Source organism: Simochromis diagramma, unplaced genomic scaffold (genome assembly GCF_900408965.1).
Source record: "Simochromis diagramma unplaced genomic scaffold, fSimDia1.1 OVJJ01000618.1, whole genome shotgun sequence".
Taxonomy (NCBI): Eukaryota; Metazoa; Chordata; class Actinopteri; order Cichliformes; family Cichlidae; genus Simochromis; species Simochromis diagramma.
Window position 1 is genome coordinate 10527642 of NW_024387423.1, and position 19506 is coordinate 10547147.

Consider the following 19506-nt stretch of genomic DNA (forward strand, 5'->3'; position numbering starts at 1 on the left):
GGGGGACTGTGTGCAGAACAAAGGGGTGTAGCAATGTCCGCCCTGCTAGCAGGAAAAAAACAAACAACAAAAAAAGCTTGCCTCCGTCCAGAGCATCCACACGGGATGAAACCTTCACCCACTCTATGCAGTCGTGGGCCGGAGCAGACCTTTGGCTTTCGTTTAATTTTCGCGAAAAAAATCCTCCAATTTATTCAATTTTGGGGTTTTTTTATGTTTAATTAATTTTACTCGATTTTATTTTCACTTAAATATTGTACGGTTATAAACCATTTCATTAGACGACAGCTATTTTAGAAAATTTCTTTATTGTGGCGCATATACAGAAACAAAATGCCTTCTTTAATGCAGCAAAGAGAATAAAATGCTGCTGACGCATGAATGCAACCGCTTTAACGATCTGCTAATACAATATGTAAAAGTGTGACAAATACAGGGGTCCGCTTTTTTGCTATTTTAATTGTAAATATTTCTAACATACCTCAGCTTACAAAGACGCGGGCCTACTGTCTTCCACCACGCAGGAGACGTCTTTAAACAAGTCCTTTTGGGAAGCCGGGTTTACCCAGTTGAAGTTGAGTGGCATTTTCTCTTCCGTTAGCTACTTGTTTTTTAATTTTTTTTATTTATGTATATTTTAAAAAGAAATCCTGCTTTATTGTCACACATATTCTGCTTGTTTTAAGGGCAATATAGGGGCGACTCACTGCGCAGCTGTAGAGGAATTTACGCCCACTTTGAATGCCTCCAAAATCTGAGTAAATACAATAAAATAGATTAATAAATAAAAATGTATTTATTACCGTGTATTAGCTGAAGTTTTATGTTTGAAGTAGCAGATGATTATAACACACACACACACACACACACAGCTTGTTTAAGAAAAAGAATTAAATTAAATTTATTTAAAAAGCAACCGACTCAATGACAGGAGTAAAACATTGTCCGTCGTGGACAAGATCACTTTGAAACGAACGTATACATCACTTCTCCACTGAAATTTGAAATATCATACTTTACAACTTCTTTACATAGGCTATAACTGCACTCAATACATACTCTTTGTCTAGACGTGATTCCTTAAATAAACTGGACGCTATCGGGTGCCTCAGCGAGAGGCGCGCGCCTCGGCAAGAAAGTGCAAGTTTAAGAACAGTGCGCGAGGCGCCGGTGTGTGTGAGTGAGTGAGTGAGTGAGTGAGTGGGAAGGAGGAGGAGGGTGCGGGTGAGGCTATAGATACAATATTCAAATCAATAATCAGCAGCTAATTAAGCAGCCGTGTCGTGGAGATGAAATGCCCATTGCTGTTTTTTTCTTTGCTTGTTTGTTAAAGTGCAACTGACAGTCCGAGGGAGGGGAAATACAACAATGTGTCTACATCCCGTGTTAGTGAATGTAACGCTAACCCCTCCTCTGGTGGGCCTTTAGTTAAGAGCCAGTTCCAAACATGAAATTAATTGGCGAGGAGGGGGATGTGGGGGATTTTACAAGAGATAGTTTTACACTGCAAACCAAATCAAGGAGATGTGTTTTAGCGTCATATTCAGTCTTGTGAGCTTTTGTTTTTCTTGTGTGACTGAGGTTTGCTTGTTTTGCGCTGCTGCCTTCACGGTTTTGCTGACATGTGAATATTTTTATTTATTTATTTTTTGAATCGCTGGCAGATGTGTTTTCGTCGGCATCAAAAGGAATGTGGAAAAGAGCGAGGATTGAAATAAAATTCGAAAGCTTCCTCGTTTGTTTTTCACTTTTGTTGTGGTTTGGTTTGCATGGCAAAAACGCAACGATCATCTTTTTCTTTTTTCTTTATTTGTTTTTTGTTTTTCTTAAAGGGTTTTTAGGGGTCCGAAGCAGCCGGGAAACGTGAGAAAACTGAATACTAAGCCTAGCTCCCCACTTATTACTGAGATTAACAGCTAGGCTGTGGATTATGACGTTTATTTCGAGGCCAGAAACATGTTTTCTTCATGTTTGTAGTTCGCGAGCCTTCCAGGCATCTAAAATATAAAAATGCAAGACTTCATACAAGACTAAATGACACGTGTTGCTGTGTACAATATTTAAAGACAATGCCAGTCTTTATGTGGCCGTGAAAAACATCTCAGTCGTTGTTTTTGCTCGACTCCTGGTCGCTCTGGTCATCGGTGAAGCACACGTCCACGTCGCTGTCATTGTCGCTCTTTTGCTCGGCTTCCTCGAACAGACCGCCCGGTTTGTCCTCCAGTTTCTTGACGGTCTGTCCGGGGTGTCTGGACTTGACGTGCCTCTCCAGGTCCCGCCTCCGCACCAGCACCTTTCCGCAGAAGTCACACCTGTAGGGCGTGTTTCCCTCCGCGTGGAGTCGGATGTGTTTGTTCAGGTTGCTGGGATCTCCGAAGGGCCTGAAGCACACCTTGCACTTGAGCGGCTTGTAGCCTGTGTGAGTCCTCATGTGGATTTTCAGGCCGTATTTCCTGGAGTACAGCTTGCCGCAGTAAAGACACAGATGTCCCTTTTTAGGCTTGCCAGAAGTGGTGTTGCTCGTGCTTCCGGCGGGGATGGAATCCAGCCGTGTCCGGTTCTTCTCTGCTGCGATCTCTGACAGCTGTTGTGTGTGCATGGCGATCTCCCGGTCAATGTTCGTGATCGACCCCAGGTCGTGGCTCAGCGAGGGTGCACCAAAGTATGACACGGATTCTGGGTACTTGAGGAGGTTGCTGAAGTGGAATTTCAGCGGATAGTAGGGGGAGCTGTATAAAAGCTCCCCGTTATAGACAGTGAAGGGCATCAGGGGGATGTTACAGTCTCCACCGTAAGTCTTGACACCGTCGAAGTGAGGGAGGGAGAGTCTTTCAAAATGGAGACCAGGGGGCATTTGTGGGTAACGGGACGGGGACAGGCCGGAGTGGAAACGACTTTCTACGTGCTTGAAAGCTGAGGTCTCCTCCATGTGAGGCAGCAGCGGGAAACCTCGGATTGCGTTTGTGCACGGCACCATCGGAGATGTGGAGTCCATAATTGCAGGTGGGCACTTGGGAGGGTGGTTCCCTCCTGCGTTTAGACCCTCGCCCACGTTGCGGATTGGTTTCATGTTCCCAATGAGTTTGCTGAATCCCATACCGCTCAGCTTTCCGTTGGCCTCCTCTCTGGAGCTCTCCGCTCCCGGGACTTTTGAGACACCAGTTGGCTTAAAGGCTGAGCGCACACCAGGATGGAAGCCCATGCTGCTTAGCATTGAAGTGGTGGCGCCCAGGCCGAGGAGATGCCCCTGGTTTCTGCCTGAAGTGACGCTCATGTCGAGGGCCCTGTCCTGCTCCTCGGAGCTGCTTTTCTTTGACAGTCCCGTTTTGTTCAAAAACGGGGACGAGGACACCGCCCGCCGACCCGAGTCTGTGATGGAGGAGTTACTGTGAGAGCTCCTCGGTGAGGCGGAGTTGTTGGGAATGTCTCCAGATTTTGGTGACCTGCTGAAGGTCTCTGTGCCCCTGGCCTGTTCGCTGCTCACAAACCCTCGCCCGTTGCTCAGTGCGCAGTGGAAGTGAACGTGAGCCTTGAGTGTGTTCGGGTATTTGAATATCCTCCAACAGTACCAGCAGATATAACGCTCCTCACCTACAGAGACAACACATATGACAACAACAGAGACATTAATGTGGAGTGTTAGATCCCGTGCGTAAAATGGCAATAACAGCCACTGTAACTTGTAAAAAAAAAACTGTACATGTAACCACACACACACACACACACACACACACACACACACACACACACACACACACACACACACACACACACACACACACACAAAGTCAAACAAACATAAGCTTGGGCTGAAAGGATTGAAAAATCAGAAAATACACGTTTCCCATTCCCAACTACATTATCGCATAAAAAACCTATAACATTAAAACCTATTTAAATATCCCATTTACTCTGACAGATTTTTATCAGTCACTGCTACACATCACTTGAAATTTCAAATCAAGCCTAATGGATATGATCCGGTTTCTAAGATCTGGTGCCAAATGGTAATAGACACATGGAGCCATCATAATGACCCCCAGTCCAGCACTCTGAGGTTAGGCCTAATATAGATGTAATGATTTTGTAATCCTCATACGGGCCATTGTTTATGATCACCATCAAAAGGGCAAACGCCCAGCCCAATCTGGCGCTCAGAAAACGACGCATTGAATGCGGGACTTTTCCTCTCTGTGCTCTTTCCCGTGGAAGTGACAGCAGCTGTTGCTTGAAATCGCAAGTCCCCGGAAACAATGGCGGCGGCCCATCTGTTGACGCCTCATAATGGAGGAGAGCGTATGTCCAGGAGCGCACACGGTGTGTTGGGCCGGAGAATCAGGGCAATATACACCCCACATAAAAGTTAGCATTCATTAGCCCACAATACCTTAACGCACCCACCTAATTTACCGTGAAGCACTTGTTTTTGAATTTATTTGCTTTTGAATACATGAATATTAATGGCGCGATGACATTTGTTAACCTCGAGTCTCGCGACTGAATCACCAGCCTCTTCTTTCTCCATGGTCGCCGAGGCGCGTCAGTTTCTGCTTTTAATTGCTTTTTTATTCTGTGTTTCAAGAACCGCAACTACTTTGTGGCAGAGTAAGAGCTTTAAAAAACATCTTGAATCAAGTTTGATATCATTTAAAGCTTCGCCGCTGTGCTTTTAGGAAGTATTCAAGAGGCCCTTCCAGCTCGAAATTAAATGTGCAAGATAAAATAATCGCCTGTTGATGGAATTTCCAATGAAGTATCGGTGGATAATCTTTTTTTAAACCGATTAAATTCTTCTGAGCTTTTTTTTTTTAACCAAGATTAAGTGTTTAATCCCCGACGCGCAAACGCCTACTTTGCACCAATTTGGCCCGCACAAATTGATTATAAATTCGAAGACGGGCTGATGAAAAATCTTAACCCATCGAGAAATTATCTTTCACAAAACTGAAATCCTCTTGTGTTCTGTATTTTAATCTTAGCAAATCGAATCACTTCATCCTAGCATTTTACTCCAAAAAAATGATTTGCGTTGATGACCTGTTATCCACTGTATCGTCTTCATCCGCCCACAAGAACTAGTTTTTAATAATTAAACACCACCCAAAATACAGCTAAAAGTGCAGTTTTCTCTCCCTTCACGAATCTTTTTATTCCAGTAGGCTATATTATTCTTCACTTGATTTCTTAACCACGATCTTTTATTTAACGCACGACATGAAGAATACATTGCAAATGAATAAATAATCCGCCTGCAGGGAAGAAAAAAACATCCAATTGATTTCCATCTCTGAGCGATAAAGCAGTCACATTATGGGGTATTGGCAGTCATTTAACTGCACGGTGATAAAAAAACCCTCAACATGTCGATGTGTCAGATCTGTAAATCGGAGGCCATGGCCACAGAAGGTAGTGTTCACGTGAAAACGACACACGCGTCCTTAGAAGGAAAAAAAAGTCACTGATTTTTTTATGATATTGTTATTATTGTTATTGTTGTTGTTGTTGTTGTTAGATTGAAAATCGTTCAACTGTCCACATTAGCAGCACCACTCTCTGCAGACTTACCTTTCTCGTCGTGCGTGGGAGTGGCCGTGGTGGGGATGTCGTACCACTGGGCCAGAGCGTTGGAGTACCACACACTAAGCTCCTCTCCTGCGGGGATTTCTCTCAGCACGCGGTAGAAAATCTCAAGAAAAAACAAAAGCAGTGTTAACTTAAGAGTCCATATAGAGGGGCAAGGAATTTGCTCATGAGAAACTTCACGAGGCCGTTAACTGTGATGTCACGGGCTTAAAATATTCACCTGTCCGCCAGGCAGGTCCGACAAAGCCTCCAGGTTCTGCTCTTGGCTGTTCCTGGCGGCGCGGATTAATCCGATCCAGTCCGGGACGGGACATCCTGACTCATCTACGAACTCCCCCCTTACCAAGCGGATCTGAGCCAGGGGAAAAAGAGAAACACGATGAAGGCAAACGTGAGCAGTGAGGGCCATTTTTGACCATCAGAAAAAGGAACATTTTTAAAAGAAAGTTCGCTGCCTTCTTTAAAAAAATATGCAGTTTTGCTATTTTGGTCTTTTTTCACATTACAAAAAACGAAATTGCCACAAACGACTGTCTTCCAAGTCGAGCTACCTGAAGGGTTCAGCGGCCACTAATAATATTCCTTAAAACGCGCTTAATGCGTCTTTTTCCGCTCTGCTGATAATTCATTAAAGAGGATGACACACGGGCCTAATTGAGTTGATATGGGAAACGAATTTGAGGAGTGTCAGAGCGTTTCTAAACTGTTCAAGGACATTAAAGATCGAAGCGTGACATTTGACACAGAGATTGCACCTGATGATCGCCGGCAGCCCGGGGCCACGCATTTAGACACATCAATCACCCCCGATGACAGCTTCAACAATAACACGGCGCAGTTAAAGATGCTCACAGAGCCGCAAACTCTTCACTACTGCGCGTGTAAAAAAAAAAAAAGGGGGGGGGGGGGGGCAGATATATTGGTTTCGCCCCCCCATACTTCCAGTCCGAAGTACTTAAAAAGTGCAAAAATGCTGGTCTTTGAATGGGCATCATTTAACCCCCAAGCTTCACTTAATTTAAATAATTAATTGCTGATAACGTGAGACTAAGTCATGTTTCACTGTTTCAATCTAGTTATTTGTTTATGTTTTTGTTTTTTTTTGTTTTTTATTTTCCTTTATTTTTGCTGATTTATTTTAGGATGTTGTCTCAGTGGCATCTTTCTGTGGCCGGATTAGATTAAAATTAAACGGCTCATCGGAATAACAGGCCCGCCAGGCAGAGAAATGTGAGGCGGCTGAGGGGTTGAAATCCCACACAGCAGACCCGGGTCGCCCATTAGGCCGGTTAAGTAGAAGCACAGACTGACAAGTCAGCCGCTAATGGAACTCAATTATTTCCAACTTGACAGGCCAAACCAATTAAAAGCCTAACTCAAGGCCCGATGGAGTTTGACAGAGCAAGTTTAAAAAAATATACATCTAATTTCTAGTGTTGCTGGAGCTACTTATGTTTAAAAACATAAGATAATATACATAATTCTAATCACGTGTAAAATATACTATATAAATATAGTAAAATGCTTTAATGTATATTATATCAGCGAAAGAATAAAGCAGTTCCGATACAAACTTGGAATAACGAAAATGATTTTGAATAAAGGCAAGCTTACAAAAATAAATCAATCTTTATATCTTCCAAATTAATTTAAAAATAAAACCGTTATTAATTAAAAAAAAATATCTATAACAAAAAAAACTCGAAAATGCAAAGTAAAAACAAGAACTTTCCAAAAAGAGACAATTATTCCACGTTTCTTCTTTTAATGCTCTAAACTTACCTTTTTCTTGGGCCCTACTTCCTTGCGGTCCGACACGTACTTCCCGAGTTTGAAGATGCCCGGTACCGGTCCAATCCGGAGCCCGGCCGGGATGCTGCAGTCCGCAAACACACTGACGGTGGTGGACGCCCGGGTGGCTTGCATGGCGTGGGGTGAGATCAGAACCATGAAGACTGATGGAGACGGAAGTATGGAGAGCGCGCAGGGAAGGGGGATGAAGCGAGAGGAGGAGATGATGAGGACAGGCCGATGTCCGCCCTCAAAGTGACGCGGTGGCGTTATGCTCTCCGGCTTTTCTAGTGATGGAGCAGAGTAAGTTTACCCCCCACCCTACCCCCAGCCACGCACCCACCCACCCACCCACTCCTGTATCTGGGGATGCAAGTGTGTGAGGGTGTTTCAGATTGGGGGGATTGTAGCAAAGAGGTGATGCTGTGCTGTAAGGTAGGAGGGAGAGAAGGAGGAGGACGTGTGGTGGGGGGTGAGAGCGGTCCTGAGTTTGTAGCAGCAGCGGTGACTGTGTGGAAGTGAGTGAGTGTGAGAGAGTTGGGCTCACCCAGCAGCTGTGTGGAGAGAGAAAACGGGCCGGCCTGGTCACATGGAGACTTTCCCTCACCCCGCTGTATAATGAATTGCTCCAAAACGGTCAAGAGACACAAAGGGCCAGGCGACCTTCCCATCCCCGAAATCCAATTTGTCAAGGCCAGAGAAAAGAGGGTGCAGAATCAAAGGTCCAGAGCGGCCATTAATCCTCAGCATGTGGCTTTGTCCTCCAGACAGTTCCGATATTTTAACTGACAAATCCACTGTATAATTTCTCCATAAATCCTCACCCTTTTCCATTCTTCCCTTTCAAGGCAGGTTTTTGGAAATCAGTGGCTACTTTAAATCTACTTGGCTGGCATTCTTTAGGCTTTGCATACTTCAAAGGGCTTTATTCTGCCTCCGCCTTTGTGTCCTTAGATTAACAAAAGGCGCAGGAAAGTTTAGAGGACTTGTTAACTTCTATTGACTCTCGGCGTGTGCCGGGTTGAGATCAGGCAGGTACTGAAAAGAGAGAACCACCAGCAGGAGGAGAGAGAAAGAAACAACCATCATCTTCACGACGCTCACACTTTGTTTGTTTGTGGCTCTCTTGGCTCAAGATACAACAGATTTTTTTTTTTTCTTTTTGGTTGCTCAGGGACACGAAGATAATAGAATTATTGCAGAATATATTTATTTATACCTTCATAAAAATACCAAATATATGTATATATATATATATATATATATATGGTATTTTATGAAGGTATATATATGTAAACATGGAAAATCGTTTGTACAAAAGGCTGTTTCTTTTAACGAAGAAATATATTCTCAAAAAATATATTGTCATTGTTATTAATATTTTTATTATTATGACAAAAAGAAAAAAATATGCTCACTCTGTCTCTCTTATTAAAAAGGCTAGAAATAGAAACGCTAGATTCAAGGTGATTCTACTGGCTGCTTCCTGTGGCTGGACTGACATAGTAATTGAACCTGTTGGTTGATTGAATGATTAATTGATTGATTAAAATAAATAAATAAATAAAGTCAAATAACCATGGCAACATCGCTGCCCTATGAAAGCCATGTATCTCCAAAACTTTGCATGAGCTCACACAGACAGGTCTGGCTATACAGTGTACTTCTTTTTTTTTTTTTTTTTTGCGATGTTAAGTCATTTGAGAATGGATGTTAATATATTTTAATTATTCTTTCCATATTTTTTCCAAAACTGTTATTTCTAACAACATTTTTCTTGGATCTGTAGCTCTTACGTGATGCCCACCAAAACCCACTTGTTTGGCGAACACAGTGTCTGTGTACTGTCGGACTTAGACTCACATTCACAATGAGGCTCCGCGCAGCAGGTTGTTTAAAGATACGGATGCTTTTTGATGCTGTCTATGAGTCTGAACTGAAAACACAACAACTGGGTGATCAGTTCAGACCATGAACAAGTTGACCTCTGACCTGTCCACTGTGCACGTCTCCCCGTGTCTCTCTCTTACACACACACACGCACAATTAATGTAAAACATGTGGTACTAAAACTATCTTGGAAGGGGATTAGAGTGAGGAAAGACTGTGGGTATGCGACATTAGAACCAAAAAGATGGTGATAAATAAATAAATAAATAAATAAATAAATAAATAATAATAATAATACCCGCGACCCTGGAAAGGATAAGCGGAAGCGAATGGATGGATGGATGGATGGATAATAATAATAATAATAATAATAATAATAATAATAATAATAATAATAATAAATGTAAAAAAAATGAAATAAAAGCACTTCATTGGTGCAGTTATCTCTCCACAAAATGAAAATAAACTATTTCAGGTACTATTATCCCCCTTCGCCCCCACCTCCCTGCGCTCCTCCACAGTCCTGAACTACACGCGAACAATCTCGTCAATGTTTTTGCGCCCGGCTGTGCGGGGGAGTTATTTATTAACGCCTCGCCATTTGCGACTGGTTCCCATCCACCCCTGCTTTGCTTTAAAGGCCCGCACTTCTCCACAGTGAAATTAATTATTCTCTGAGGAGGAGGTGGGGTGAATGAAAGGAGGAAAGAAAACGAAGAAAAAAGAGGGGAAGACGTTGCCTTTCTGTTAGCGGAAAAAGTCGCCGGGGTGAATCCCCGCTCCGCTGTGCGCTCTGAAGCCCTGAAGAGTGGTCAAAAGGCTCGGTGTCAGAGTGACGGCAGTGTTGGGGGCAAATGGGATGGAAAATTAAATGAAATTAAATGGCTGGAGCGGCCTTATTGTGCCTCCTCCTATTCTTTTTTTTTTTCTATTTTTTTGAGAAAAACATTAATTACATAGTTGGATCTTTATTCAGAAACTATTGCGGATTCTGCGAGTGCTCCTTCTTTTTAATGAACTCTTCTTCTCTTTAATAAACTTAAATAACGACCTGAGAAGAATTGGTGCTCGGAAGAGGTGGGAGTCGGGTTTTTTTCTTCTTTTTTATGGCCCTCTCTGCCTGCCTCTTGCCAGCCTTTTTTGGATTAAAACTGTCTAAACGGTGGGGCTCTCTCTGATTTAACTGGTTGGCCATTAATGACCCATGAATATAGAGGAACAACCTGTCTGCAAAGCAACGCGGTAAATACGGAGAGCAATGCCCCACCAGGGATCTCCATTCATGCGCCCTGACTATACTTCAGGGGTGCCAAGGGTTCACCACCACCTCTCCTGGACTGGTTTCAATGGCCTAACCATTGAAGACCCCTCTGAGTGCAGAAGAAAACACATTTTTTATGTCGACCCATAAACTTTCTTTGGGTCTATTCAGGGGAGGGAGGGGGGAGAGAGCCCAATCATTGTCCCACTTAGCAATGTGGCCTATTTCTCACAGATTCCCACGTTTTAGAAATGACTTTGTTTTCCTCTAAATCCATTTATTTCTCCGCGTGTAAGCCAGCACATCTTGTGTAGCCCACCTCTCGCATTCAGTCGGTCACACTTAAATTTTGATTCAAGAAAAAAAAAGGAGAAGACGAAAGAAAGAAAACTGAAATCCTCGCGCGTATGGCTCTCTGGCCCCTCCGAATCCCACCCAGCAAAACAATCATTATTATTCCTTTCAGATTCGTGCCTGCTCTCAGAGCAGACCGTCCATCTTCTCCGTGCTTTTCTTTGCTTTTGCAGAAACACCCTCCCCTGCTCATCTATAAGGTGTTTCACACTCTGAGAAACCTGGGGAAAGATGCAAGCTGCACCGTGGGCAGACCAGCTGCCTTGATGCGGGTGGGACATTTGAGACGCGTTTGAATAGTAATTGTGCTTGTATGGGACTCCCACCAGATGACATGATTGGGATTTTAACCCAGACTAATATTCAAAATCGCATTAGAGAGGAGCCGAATAAATGGCATCCGATTCAGCGCTGTTCATGCGTGATTGCATTCAAAAAAAAATCCCTACTCAAAAGTGGGCTGCAGCGTTTTGGTATTCAAAGTCTCAACAAAGTTTTTTTTTTTTTTTTTGGAAGGCCACTTTTCCCTGACTTCAACTCACTTTGTCTCGCGTGAGAAGACGCGGATAAAGGCGCGTGAAGTTCCGTGAATTGATATGTTTCGGTGTACCTTATAAATTCATACCTTTTCTCACTCGACCGCCTCAGAAAGAAAGTGTCACTCAGGCCGATTTTCTCTGCTGTCCGGCGCATTTAACAGCAGATCTATTTGAGGAGTTCATTCCTAGGCAAATGTATGCAGGCAGGGTCGCCCGTGAATAGAGCAGCGTGTCAGCCGACCCTAATTGGGATTTAGCCACCCAAAGCATATGCGCCGAAGTGACAGAGAATCACCGGCTTCAAAGAAAGTCGCAACTTTTGCCCTTCTCGGTGAATCTGAGGAGCTCTTTCCCTCGCCCCGAGCAAAAACGCATTTTTTCTCCCAGGATGAAGGTTAGTGACCCACTTCGGCGGGTTTGTCTCTGCAAGCTGGCAATGTGAGACAAACAAATATAAAGGCAAAGAGCACGCTTAAAGACATGATACCTTGACTCGCCTGCATGGCTGAATATGGTTAGACATTTTTAGCGAACTTCACGGTTATTATCTCAACAAGGAGGTCAATATTTTCTAACATTTTTCTGCGACAAGTTAAACGTTAAAAGAATAAAAAAAACAACAACATTTAATTCAGTCTTGTATTTTTTTTCCATTCTAAAAAGGAAACTGCAACTAATAATAAACATAAGCGATAAAAATACTATCAATGATCAGGTACACTGTCTTTGAGGGGTTTAAAAAAAACTTTTATTTTAAAGGAGCGCATTTTGCCTCTTTGTTTTATATGCTGTGGAATTCAGAATACTTATTTATTTATTTATTTATTTATTTATCATATTTAAATAAAAATGTACTCACTTTTTCCCCCCAGTGAGTTTTCTCAGTGTGAAGACGGAAGCACCATGGAGAGCTCCACACATTTAAAAAAAAAAAAAAAAAAAAACACGCGAGGCTATCGATAATAAATGCTTTCCTGTTTCATTCTCACATGAGCGTCATATTTTCGACGGACAGCTTCGGGTTCAAACTAATTTCTCCTGCGTGTTTGAGTGGACTGAGCTCGTGAAAATGACTTGAGTTTAAAATGAAGTCAGTGCATATTATTCAGATAAATAATTTGTGCAGCAAGAAATACGGGTTACACACTAAAATACTTGACTAAGTCTAATTTACTAATTTTCTTCTCTGTTCTTTTCCCCCTTTTTCTTTGTTTTGCTTTGACTGTTTTTGCCATTTTAAAATGTATTTATTGATCTTTTAATTAACTCACTCATATTTATCCCACGTGTATCACTGTTGCTGGTTTTCCTTTTTAAGTTATTTACTCAGAAAAAATAATAATAATTGTCTATTGACATATATCCACTCTAAAGCTGCCAATGAAACATCAAAATATCTTCAATCAAACAACTAAAAGTTCCATTGAAGCCTTATTACGTTGAACTGAGGAAGCCTTTCTGGGTTTCCATCCACCGAGAATTATTTGTTTTATTTATTTATTTGCTATCTTTCCTGAGATGTGCCAAATTATAATAATAATGGCACAGTAATGTTACTGCTGCCATGACAGCACAGGACCACCGGTTCTGCTCCAGTCTTTGTTGCGCTTTCTGTCTCTGGATTGGTGTGTTGCATGTCTTCACTCTCTGCCCCTGAGCAGGACACTGAGCGTGTTTGGCATCTGCTGGCCACATCCAATCTCTCCCGATCAGCCGCAGTGGGAAAAGGTGTGGAAATGGATGGAATGAGGACAGGAAACGGCTGTGTGCCGTCACTCTGCTGCAGGACCGCATTTGACTGACGGATTCCTCAGCCCTGCAGAAAGTGTCAGGGCAACCATCTCGACCCTCAGGTGACTCTGTCCCTTTCCCCCTCTCTTTCTCTGTTTTGCTGTTCCCTCATGACTTCCTTTTCCCTTTTTCACTCTGCATCATTTCAAGCCAAAGCCAGGATTCTAAGGAGCATTTCTTTGTGCTAAGCAAAACATGAGGTTTAACCAGCATTGAATTATTGCTGAATGACGTTCTCTATCCTCATATAAACTCTTCAAAAGGACACGAAATAAAAGAGCAACAAGGTAATTCAATGCTGATAGCTTTATTTGCGGCATGTAGAAAAAAGAGGGGGGGGGGGGTCACAAAAGTTTAGAGAATATGTTGAGTTGTCTAGTGAGGCATAGTTAAAGCCCCTGATTTGAAGCAAAAGGGTCAGTCATGGTCTTCTTGTCTGGGGCAAAAGGGCAAAGGTCAGTGTCCAGACATGGGGCTTGGTCAGTGCAAAGCTCAGAAGGGCGTGGAGGTTTAGGGGTGAGAGGAGGTCACTTGGGAATTCGTGTTGCTCACTCGTTGTCCGACTCATCGGCCGCTCCGGTGATGGTGTAGGTCTGTTCTTGGTGGTCCATTTCCAGCACATCATCCTCATTTTTGACTGTTCTGTAGAGAGACAGAGCGACAAAGTGACTGAAACAAGCATGTTAAACCACACCGACTCTGTCACAGACCAGGTTAAGTCATTGTTTCTTAATGAAGGGTAGTGTTTGGTTGTACTTTCTGGGTGTGAGTGCTTGTCCTGTTTGAAAGAACTGCAAAAACACCTGATGGTACCTTTACCTAATGAGCACCGTCCTCCTCTCCGTCAGCTCCACAGCCTGCTCTGCGTAGGCCTCTATGTTCTTATCATGTCCATCTGAGCCATATGTAGTCCCGGTGCCACTAATGCCACCCTTTCCTCCACCTGTCTTCCTCATGCCACTAGCAGCTGACAGAGCAGCATCGTCACTACCCACACCCCCACTTCCTCCACTGCCTCCAACTCCACCACCCATTCCACGGGCTATACTACCCTCTTCACTTATTCCTCCAGCAAGTCCACCACTCTTTCCTACAACTACACCACCATTTCCTCCACCAAACCCAGTGCCGGTTCCACCCATCCCACCTGAACCTCCAGTTTTACCACCTCCACCCATTCCAGTCCCACCTATGCTGCTGTCACTCTTGCCTCCAGTACCGAATCCCAGGTTTCCCACATCTCCAGCACCAGAACCACTTGTTCCTCCAGTGCCCATTGCTCTGCTGCCATTGCCTTTGCCCACAACCCCACCATTAGCTTCAGTACCTACACCTACACCCCCAGCTCCTAATCCATGACTACCAGTAAAGTCTGCCCCAGCTGATGTACCAGCAGGACCTTTTTTACCACTGGCTCCCTCAGCACCCATTCTTCCACCTAAACCTGCAATTCCTGGACCTGTTCCCATGCCTCCTGCATCCATGCCCCCACCCATTCCTACTCTGCCCCCAATGTCTCCACCACCACCACGTCCTATCAGTCCACCACCCATTCCACCTGCACCTCCCATGCCTCCTCCACTGATGCTCATCCCGGCACCAATGGCGCTCATGCTACAGCTAGTGAGAGATAAGGTTTGCATCATGCCAGAAAGCCGCAGGTCCTCGCCCTCGATCAATTTTCTGCAGAGGAAAAAAACAAAAATTTACCAAATTTATTAATATTCACTCAAAGACACAACCCAAAAATCATTTTCAGGTGGTTATTTTTCACTTACCTGTAAGTTGTGATCTCAATCTCCAGAGCCATCTTGATATTCAGAAGCTCCTGGTACTCACGCAGGTGCAGCGCAATTTTCTCCTTGGTGGATTTCAGCTCGAGCTGCAGGGCCTCAATCCGAGCCTATCAGGAAATCAGGGTTATAAAATCAATGTGTTGTTGTAGTGGCTTTGTGTTTGCATGTATGAATGTGAGAGCATGTGTGTATTTATGACTGACTCTGGTGGGATCAGGTGTGCACCCTGGGACAACATGAGCCGACATTTACCTGCAGGTCTTCCAGTTCTTTTCTGTACTTCTCTTGTGTCTCACGGATCTGAGCTTCAAGAGCCTCGTTTCTGGTCCGCATGGCATCCAAATCTCGTTCTTTACTTTGGATCTAGGGACAGTTTCAGCCCAATTATAGACACTCAATATTAATAAACGGTTCTTACATATTAATTTTCACTTGTAATACTCACATCTTTTTTGGCACTGGCTATTTCTTCTCTAACGCTTCGAACTTTATCAACATGCCTCGACGTCTTCTTGGTTAGATCTTCAAATTTGTTTTTATACCACGAATCCATTTCCTAACAGTGGAGAATGATAAGAAGACTCAACTGTGTACTTTTCATCATCTGGAAGCGGTTTTGTGTGATATTTTTGTACCTGGAGATTTTTGGCTGCGATACCGTCATACTGGGTTTGAATTTGTTTCAAAGCAGCAGCCAAGTCGGGCAGAGTGAACGCACTCTGGGCTGAGACGTGAGCGGCGTAGATCTGTTTCATGAGTTCATCAATTTCCTAAACCAAAAAAAAAAAGAGAGGCCTTTAGGAATCATTAAAAATAAAAGGCAAACTTGGAATAGCTAATTCCTACGTAAAGATGTCACCCACCTGCTGATGGATTCGTTTAAGGAATTCAATTTCAACCTCTAACTGCTCCAGCTTCTTCTCCAAGGCAATGCGGGAGGAGGTGGCTTTGTCCACATCCTGAAAAATAAACAGAAGTGTTATCATGTATGTCTGCCCCTGAGAAATAATGTGTAGGCGACATTCACACCCAGGACAGTGGCTAATTTAATGTCACTCACTGGACGGAAGGACTCAATGTCTAACTCGGCTTTCTTCCTCAGCTCCACCGCCTCCTCATATTTGACTTTGATTGCCTTTAGTTGAGCAGCTGCAGACTCTTTGGCCGCCAAGGAAATGTCCTGAAAACCAAGAAAGCATAAGTAACACGCCTGTCTGCTAGATTTGAAGGTGAACACAAGGGTGTGCGCAAAATCTAGCTGAGCCTTTTGCATTTTATATTTCAGCTTCATTCTTGTGTGTGTGCCTGCCAGCGCATTATCAAGTCATCTCATCTGTGCATAAAACACATCTGACAACAGCTGTAGTCTGACACCCAAATACGGTCAGGATCCCCCTCAAATTGCCTGCCAGAAATGAGCTTGTTACCAGGTAAAGAACTTTGAAAACACCAAGTTGACGTCTTGTATCGTTGTTTGGGTGGATCTTCTACAGATCGGTGAGGTGTAAACTTAATGCCCTCTTGAGTGTCTAAGCAAAGGAAGAGCAGAGGCAGGATCCGGGAGATTTCTCGTCTCACCCTCTGAACTCTCATTTGTTCAGCAATCTTCTTCAGCTCTTTCAGCTGTTCCTCATAGAGCAGGCGCAGACCCACAGGCTTCTCAAACCGGTTCTGGTAGGCCTCAATCTCAGTTTCCAGTAGCTTGTTCTGCTGCTCGAGCGATCGCACCTGTAAGGACACGAAAACTCAATCTAAACCATGCTCCACAAGATGAGAATTACTTCTGTGCAACATGTTTGAGTTCAGTGTGATATCTGCTTTTCGCTGCGCCTATCAAAATAAGTAAAATCAAGTTGAAAAAGGGGGTTTCACCTTGTCGATGTATACGGCCAGTCTGTCGTTGAGGACGATCATCTCCTGTCTTTCGCTTGTCCGGGTGCTGAGGAATTCCTGGTTTTCAGCTGCAGCCACATCCAGGTCTATGGCAGGCTCTCCGCTCGGCCCAACGCACACCATGGCGCCTGCACTCACACTGAAATGACTGATACAAGTTAACCTACAGCCACAGGCACCAAAATATGTTCCTTTAAGTGATTAAAATTATTCCTAAAGACAGCCTGTAGAAGAATTTATTTTCGCGGCTTCGCCTGTAAAACAAAAATCCAATGGCTTACCCTGCTCCTACCATGCGAGATCTGCGTGCTGCAGACATGGTCCTTCGTCCCACTGAGTCCACACGCATGCTGCTGGCCCCGGCTCTAGAGGAGAAGCAGCCGGTGGAGGCACGACGGGCCTCTCTCCTGGTGGGGGATGGGCTCGACACCCTGATCTGGTAGGACGAGCTGCTGCTGTCCTCAAAGTGACGGCGGTAGGACGAGATCCTCTCTGGGCTGAAGCTCATGGCAGCGGTTTCTATGTGGCTTTGGTTCTGTGATGGGAAATAGTCAGTGGTTTGCTGCACTTTACTGCTCCTGAACCTTCCTTTGTTGCACTCTCTGGTTGTCAGCACAGTCTGAGGTTTTATACTCCCCATTGACAGTCATGCTCCTGCTCTGTTCAAAACAGCCCAGGTCATGAGCCGACGCATGCGGAATTTTGAACCTCCGTACTAAAGCAGGCTTGACCTGCCTCTCAGATATGTATCAGCAGCTTGTGACAAGCAGAAATGGGCTGGGATCATGGCTGTGGGCACAAGTCTCTCAGACTCCTTATTTTATCCAAATCATAATGGGTTTTTGCCTGGGTTACAACACATCCACCACCTTAATGTCCGGCATCAGAGGACAAGCAGGGAGACAGGCAGGCAGGCAATGAGGCAGGGTCCAGTAAGTCATTGCAGCCAGTAGGTGCATCTCTGATGTGATGTGCTCTGATGGGACGAGGGACTTTAATTGAATGCTGAGCAGAAGCTAGAGGGTGACCTGATGAGGCTGTGGCTGCAGAGGAACAAAAGAGCGCTGGCAAGATTTTGACGTAAATTAGTACTTATTAGTCTGCTCTGTTTTCAACATATTAAAACTGGAGTATGCAGAAAAAAGAAAATGGAATTAACTGCTTCAGCGGGAAAATGGGGAAGTGGAAGAAAAGGAGGGGGGAGATTACAGTCTGGAGTTTACGGATGACATGACACAGTGATAAAAGGGCATAAATGCCAGTCAGCCCTGTTCATGGTTTACATTGACACCTACAGAATCACATGGGCAGGGGTTGGACGATATTACAATGAGCTCAACTATAAAAAAGAAGGTACCACAGCTACATGGTAAACCACAAAAAAACTCAAAATATGCATAAAGCCAATGTTGGTTTAGTCCGCTTAGAACATTAAAATCCAACTTATGAGATGATTTATTCACAGTTCCGTGTGAAAACTTGCCGTGATGGATTAAGTGAGCATCTATTCTCTCCTACTGACCTCACATCTTGCAGCCGCATGGGACTTTTGGGAAGAGCCGGAATATTTCAGTCATGTGAACAGTCATCGCTCTACTAAGCTGCTTGTTTCACGTTCCACCAACCGTTGTTCACTATGATGATGCTTTCTGTTACAGTATTTATAAAACCTCACTTCATTTACTAAGACCACAAACTCTTATACATCATTGTGTGGTATTGTGTGGTATTATAACTTTTTTTGCCTGATACTCATTTAAATATTTAATTATTACTTATTAAAATGGATGATAATATTGAACTAAAAAATGCTTTGTTATTATTATCATTATTATTATTGGTGTTAAATGAAAAATACCAGATAATTATATTATATTTAGAGGGTGGTGGCATTTGCTATGAAAGACGCCCTTGTGGCAGCAGAGAACGTTCAGCAAACTGATTGAATAAATGTATTATTTAATAATAAATTTAGTTAATAAATAAAGTTAAGACTACTTTAAGATACTCCTTTACTAGATGGAGTATCTCAAGGTAGTGGTTTTCTGTATGACGTTATCAGTCCGTCAAATGTCAAACAGATGGCCTTACATTTGACTCTACAGTACTTTGGTATACAGAGTTCATTGTCAACTGAGTGACTGTAAGGTATCCAGGTCCTGTAGCTGCAAAACAAGCCCAGATCATCACCCATCCACCACCGTGCTGGCAGCATGTTTGAGGTGTTTGTGTTGATATATTGTGTTTAGTTTTTACAAAATGTAGCACGGAGCATTATAGCCAAACATCTCCATGTTGGTGTTATCTGTTCAATGGACATTGTTCCAGAAATCTTGTGGTTTCTTCAGATGTAACTTTGTAAACCTAATCTTCCATGTTCTTTCTCCTGGCAACCACTGCAAGCAAGTCATACTTGTTCCGTGTTTTTCTAACTGTCATGAACTTTAGCATGCTAACTGAGCCTGTAGAGTCTGAGATGTTACCCTTGGGTTTTTTGCAGTTTTTGAGCGCAGTCTGACCTTGGGGTGGGGATTTGCTAGGATGTCCACTCCTGGAAAGCTTGTGGTATTGAATGCTCCAGACCAGCAAACTGCCAAAACGTCTCTTT

The 19506-nt window shown here is 43.6% G+C and overlaps 2 protein-coding genes across 2 annotated transcripts; both read right to left on the reverse strand.

Annotated features, from left to right (window-relative positions):
• Window positions 1-925: 925 nt before the first annotated feature.
• prdm13 (PR domain containing 13) lies at window positions 926-7611 on the reverse strand. Its single transcript, XM_040012761.1, has 4 exons — window positions 7366-7611; window positions 5804-5935; window positions 5566-5686; window positions 926-3591 (listed from the first exon to the last, which is right to left on the reverse strand). The coding sequence occupies exons 1-4, from the start codon at window positions 7531-7533 to the stop codon at window positions 2102-2104; spliced, it is 1911 nt and encodes a 636-aa protein (XP_039868695.1). The 5' UTR covers window positions 7534-7611; the 3' UTR covers window positions 926-2101.
• Window positions 7612-13557: 5946 nt separating this feature from the next.
• On the reverse strand, window positions 13558-17814 carry zgc:172323 (uncharacterized protein LOC564165 homolog). The gene is made up of 11 exons (XM_040012841.1): window positions 17180-17814; window positions 16878-17031; window positions 16584-16733; window positions 16066-16185; window positions 15869-15964; window positions 15641-15775; window positions 15451-15561; window positions 15258-15368; window positions 14988-15112; window positions 14029-14892; window positions 13558-13851 (listed from the first exon to the last, which is right to left on the reverse strand). Exons 1-11 carry the CDS (start codon window positions 17536-17538, stop codon window positions 13758-13760), a joined length of 2319 nt encoding a protein of 772 aa, XP_039868775.1. The 5' UTR covers window positions 17539-17814; the 3' UTR covers window positions 13558-13757.
• Between the last annotated feature and the right edge of the window lie 1692 nt (window positions 17815-19506).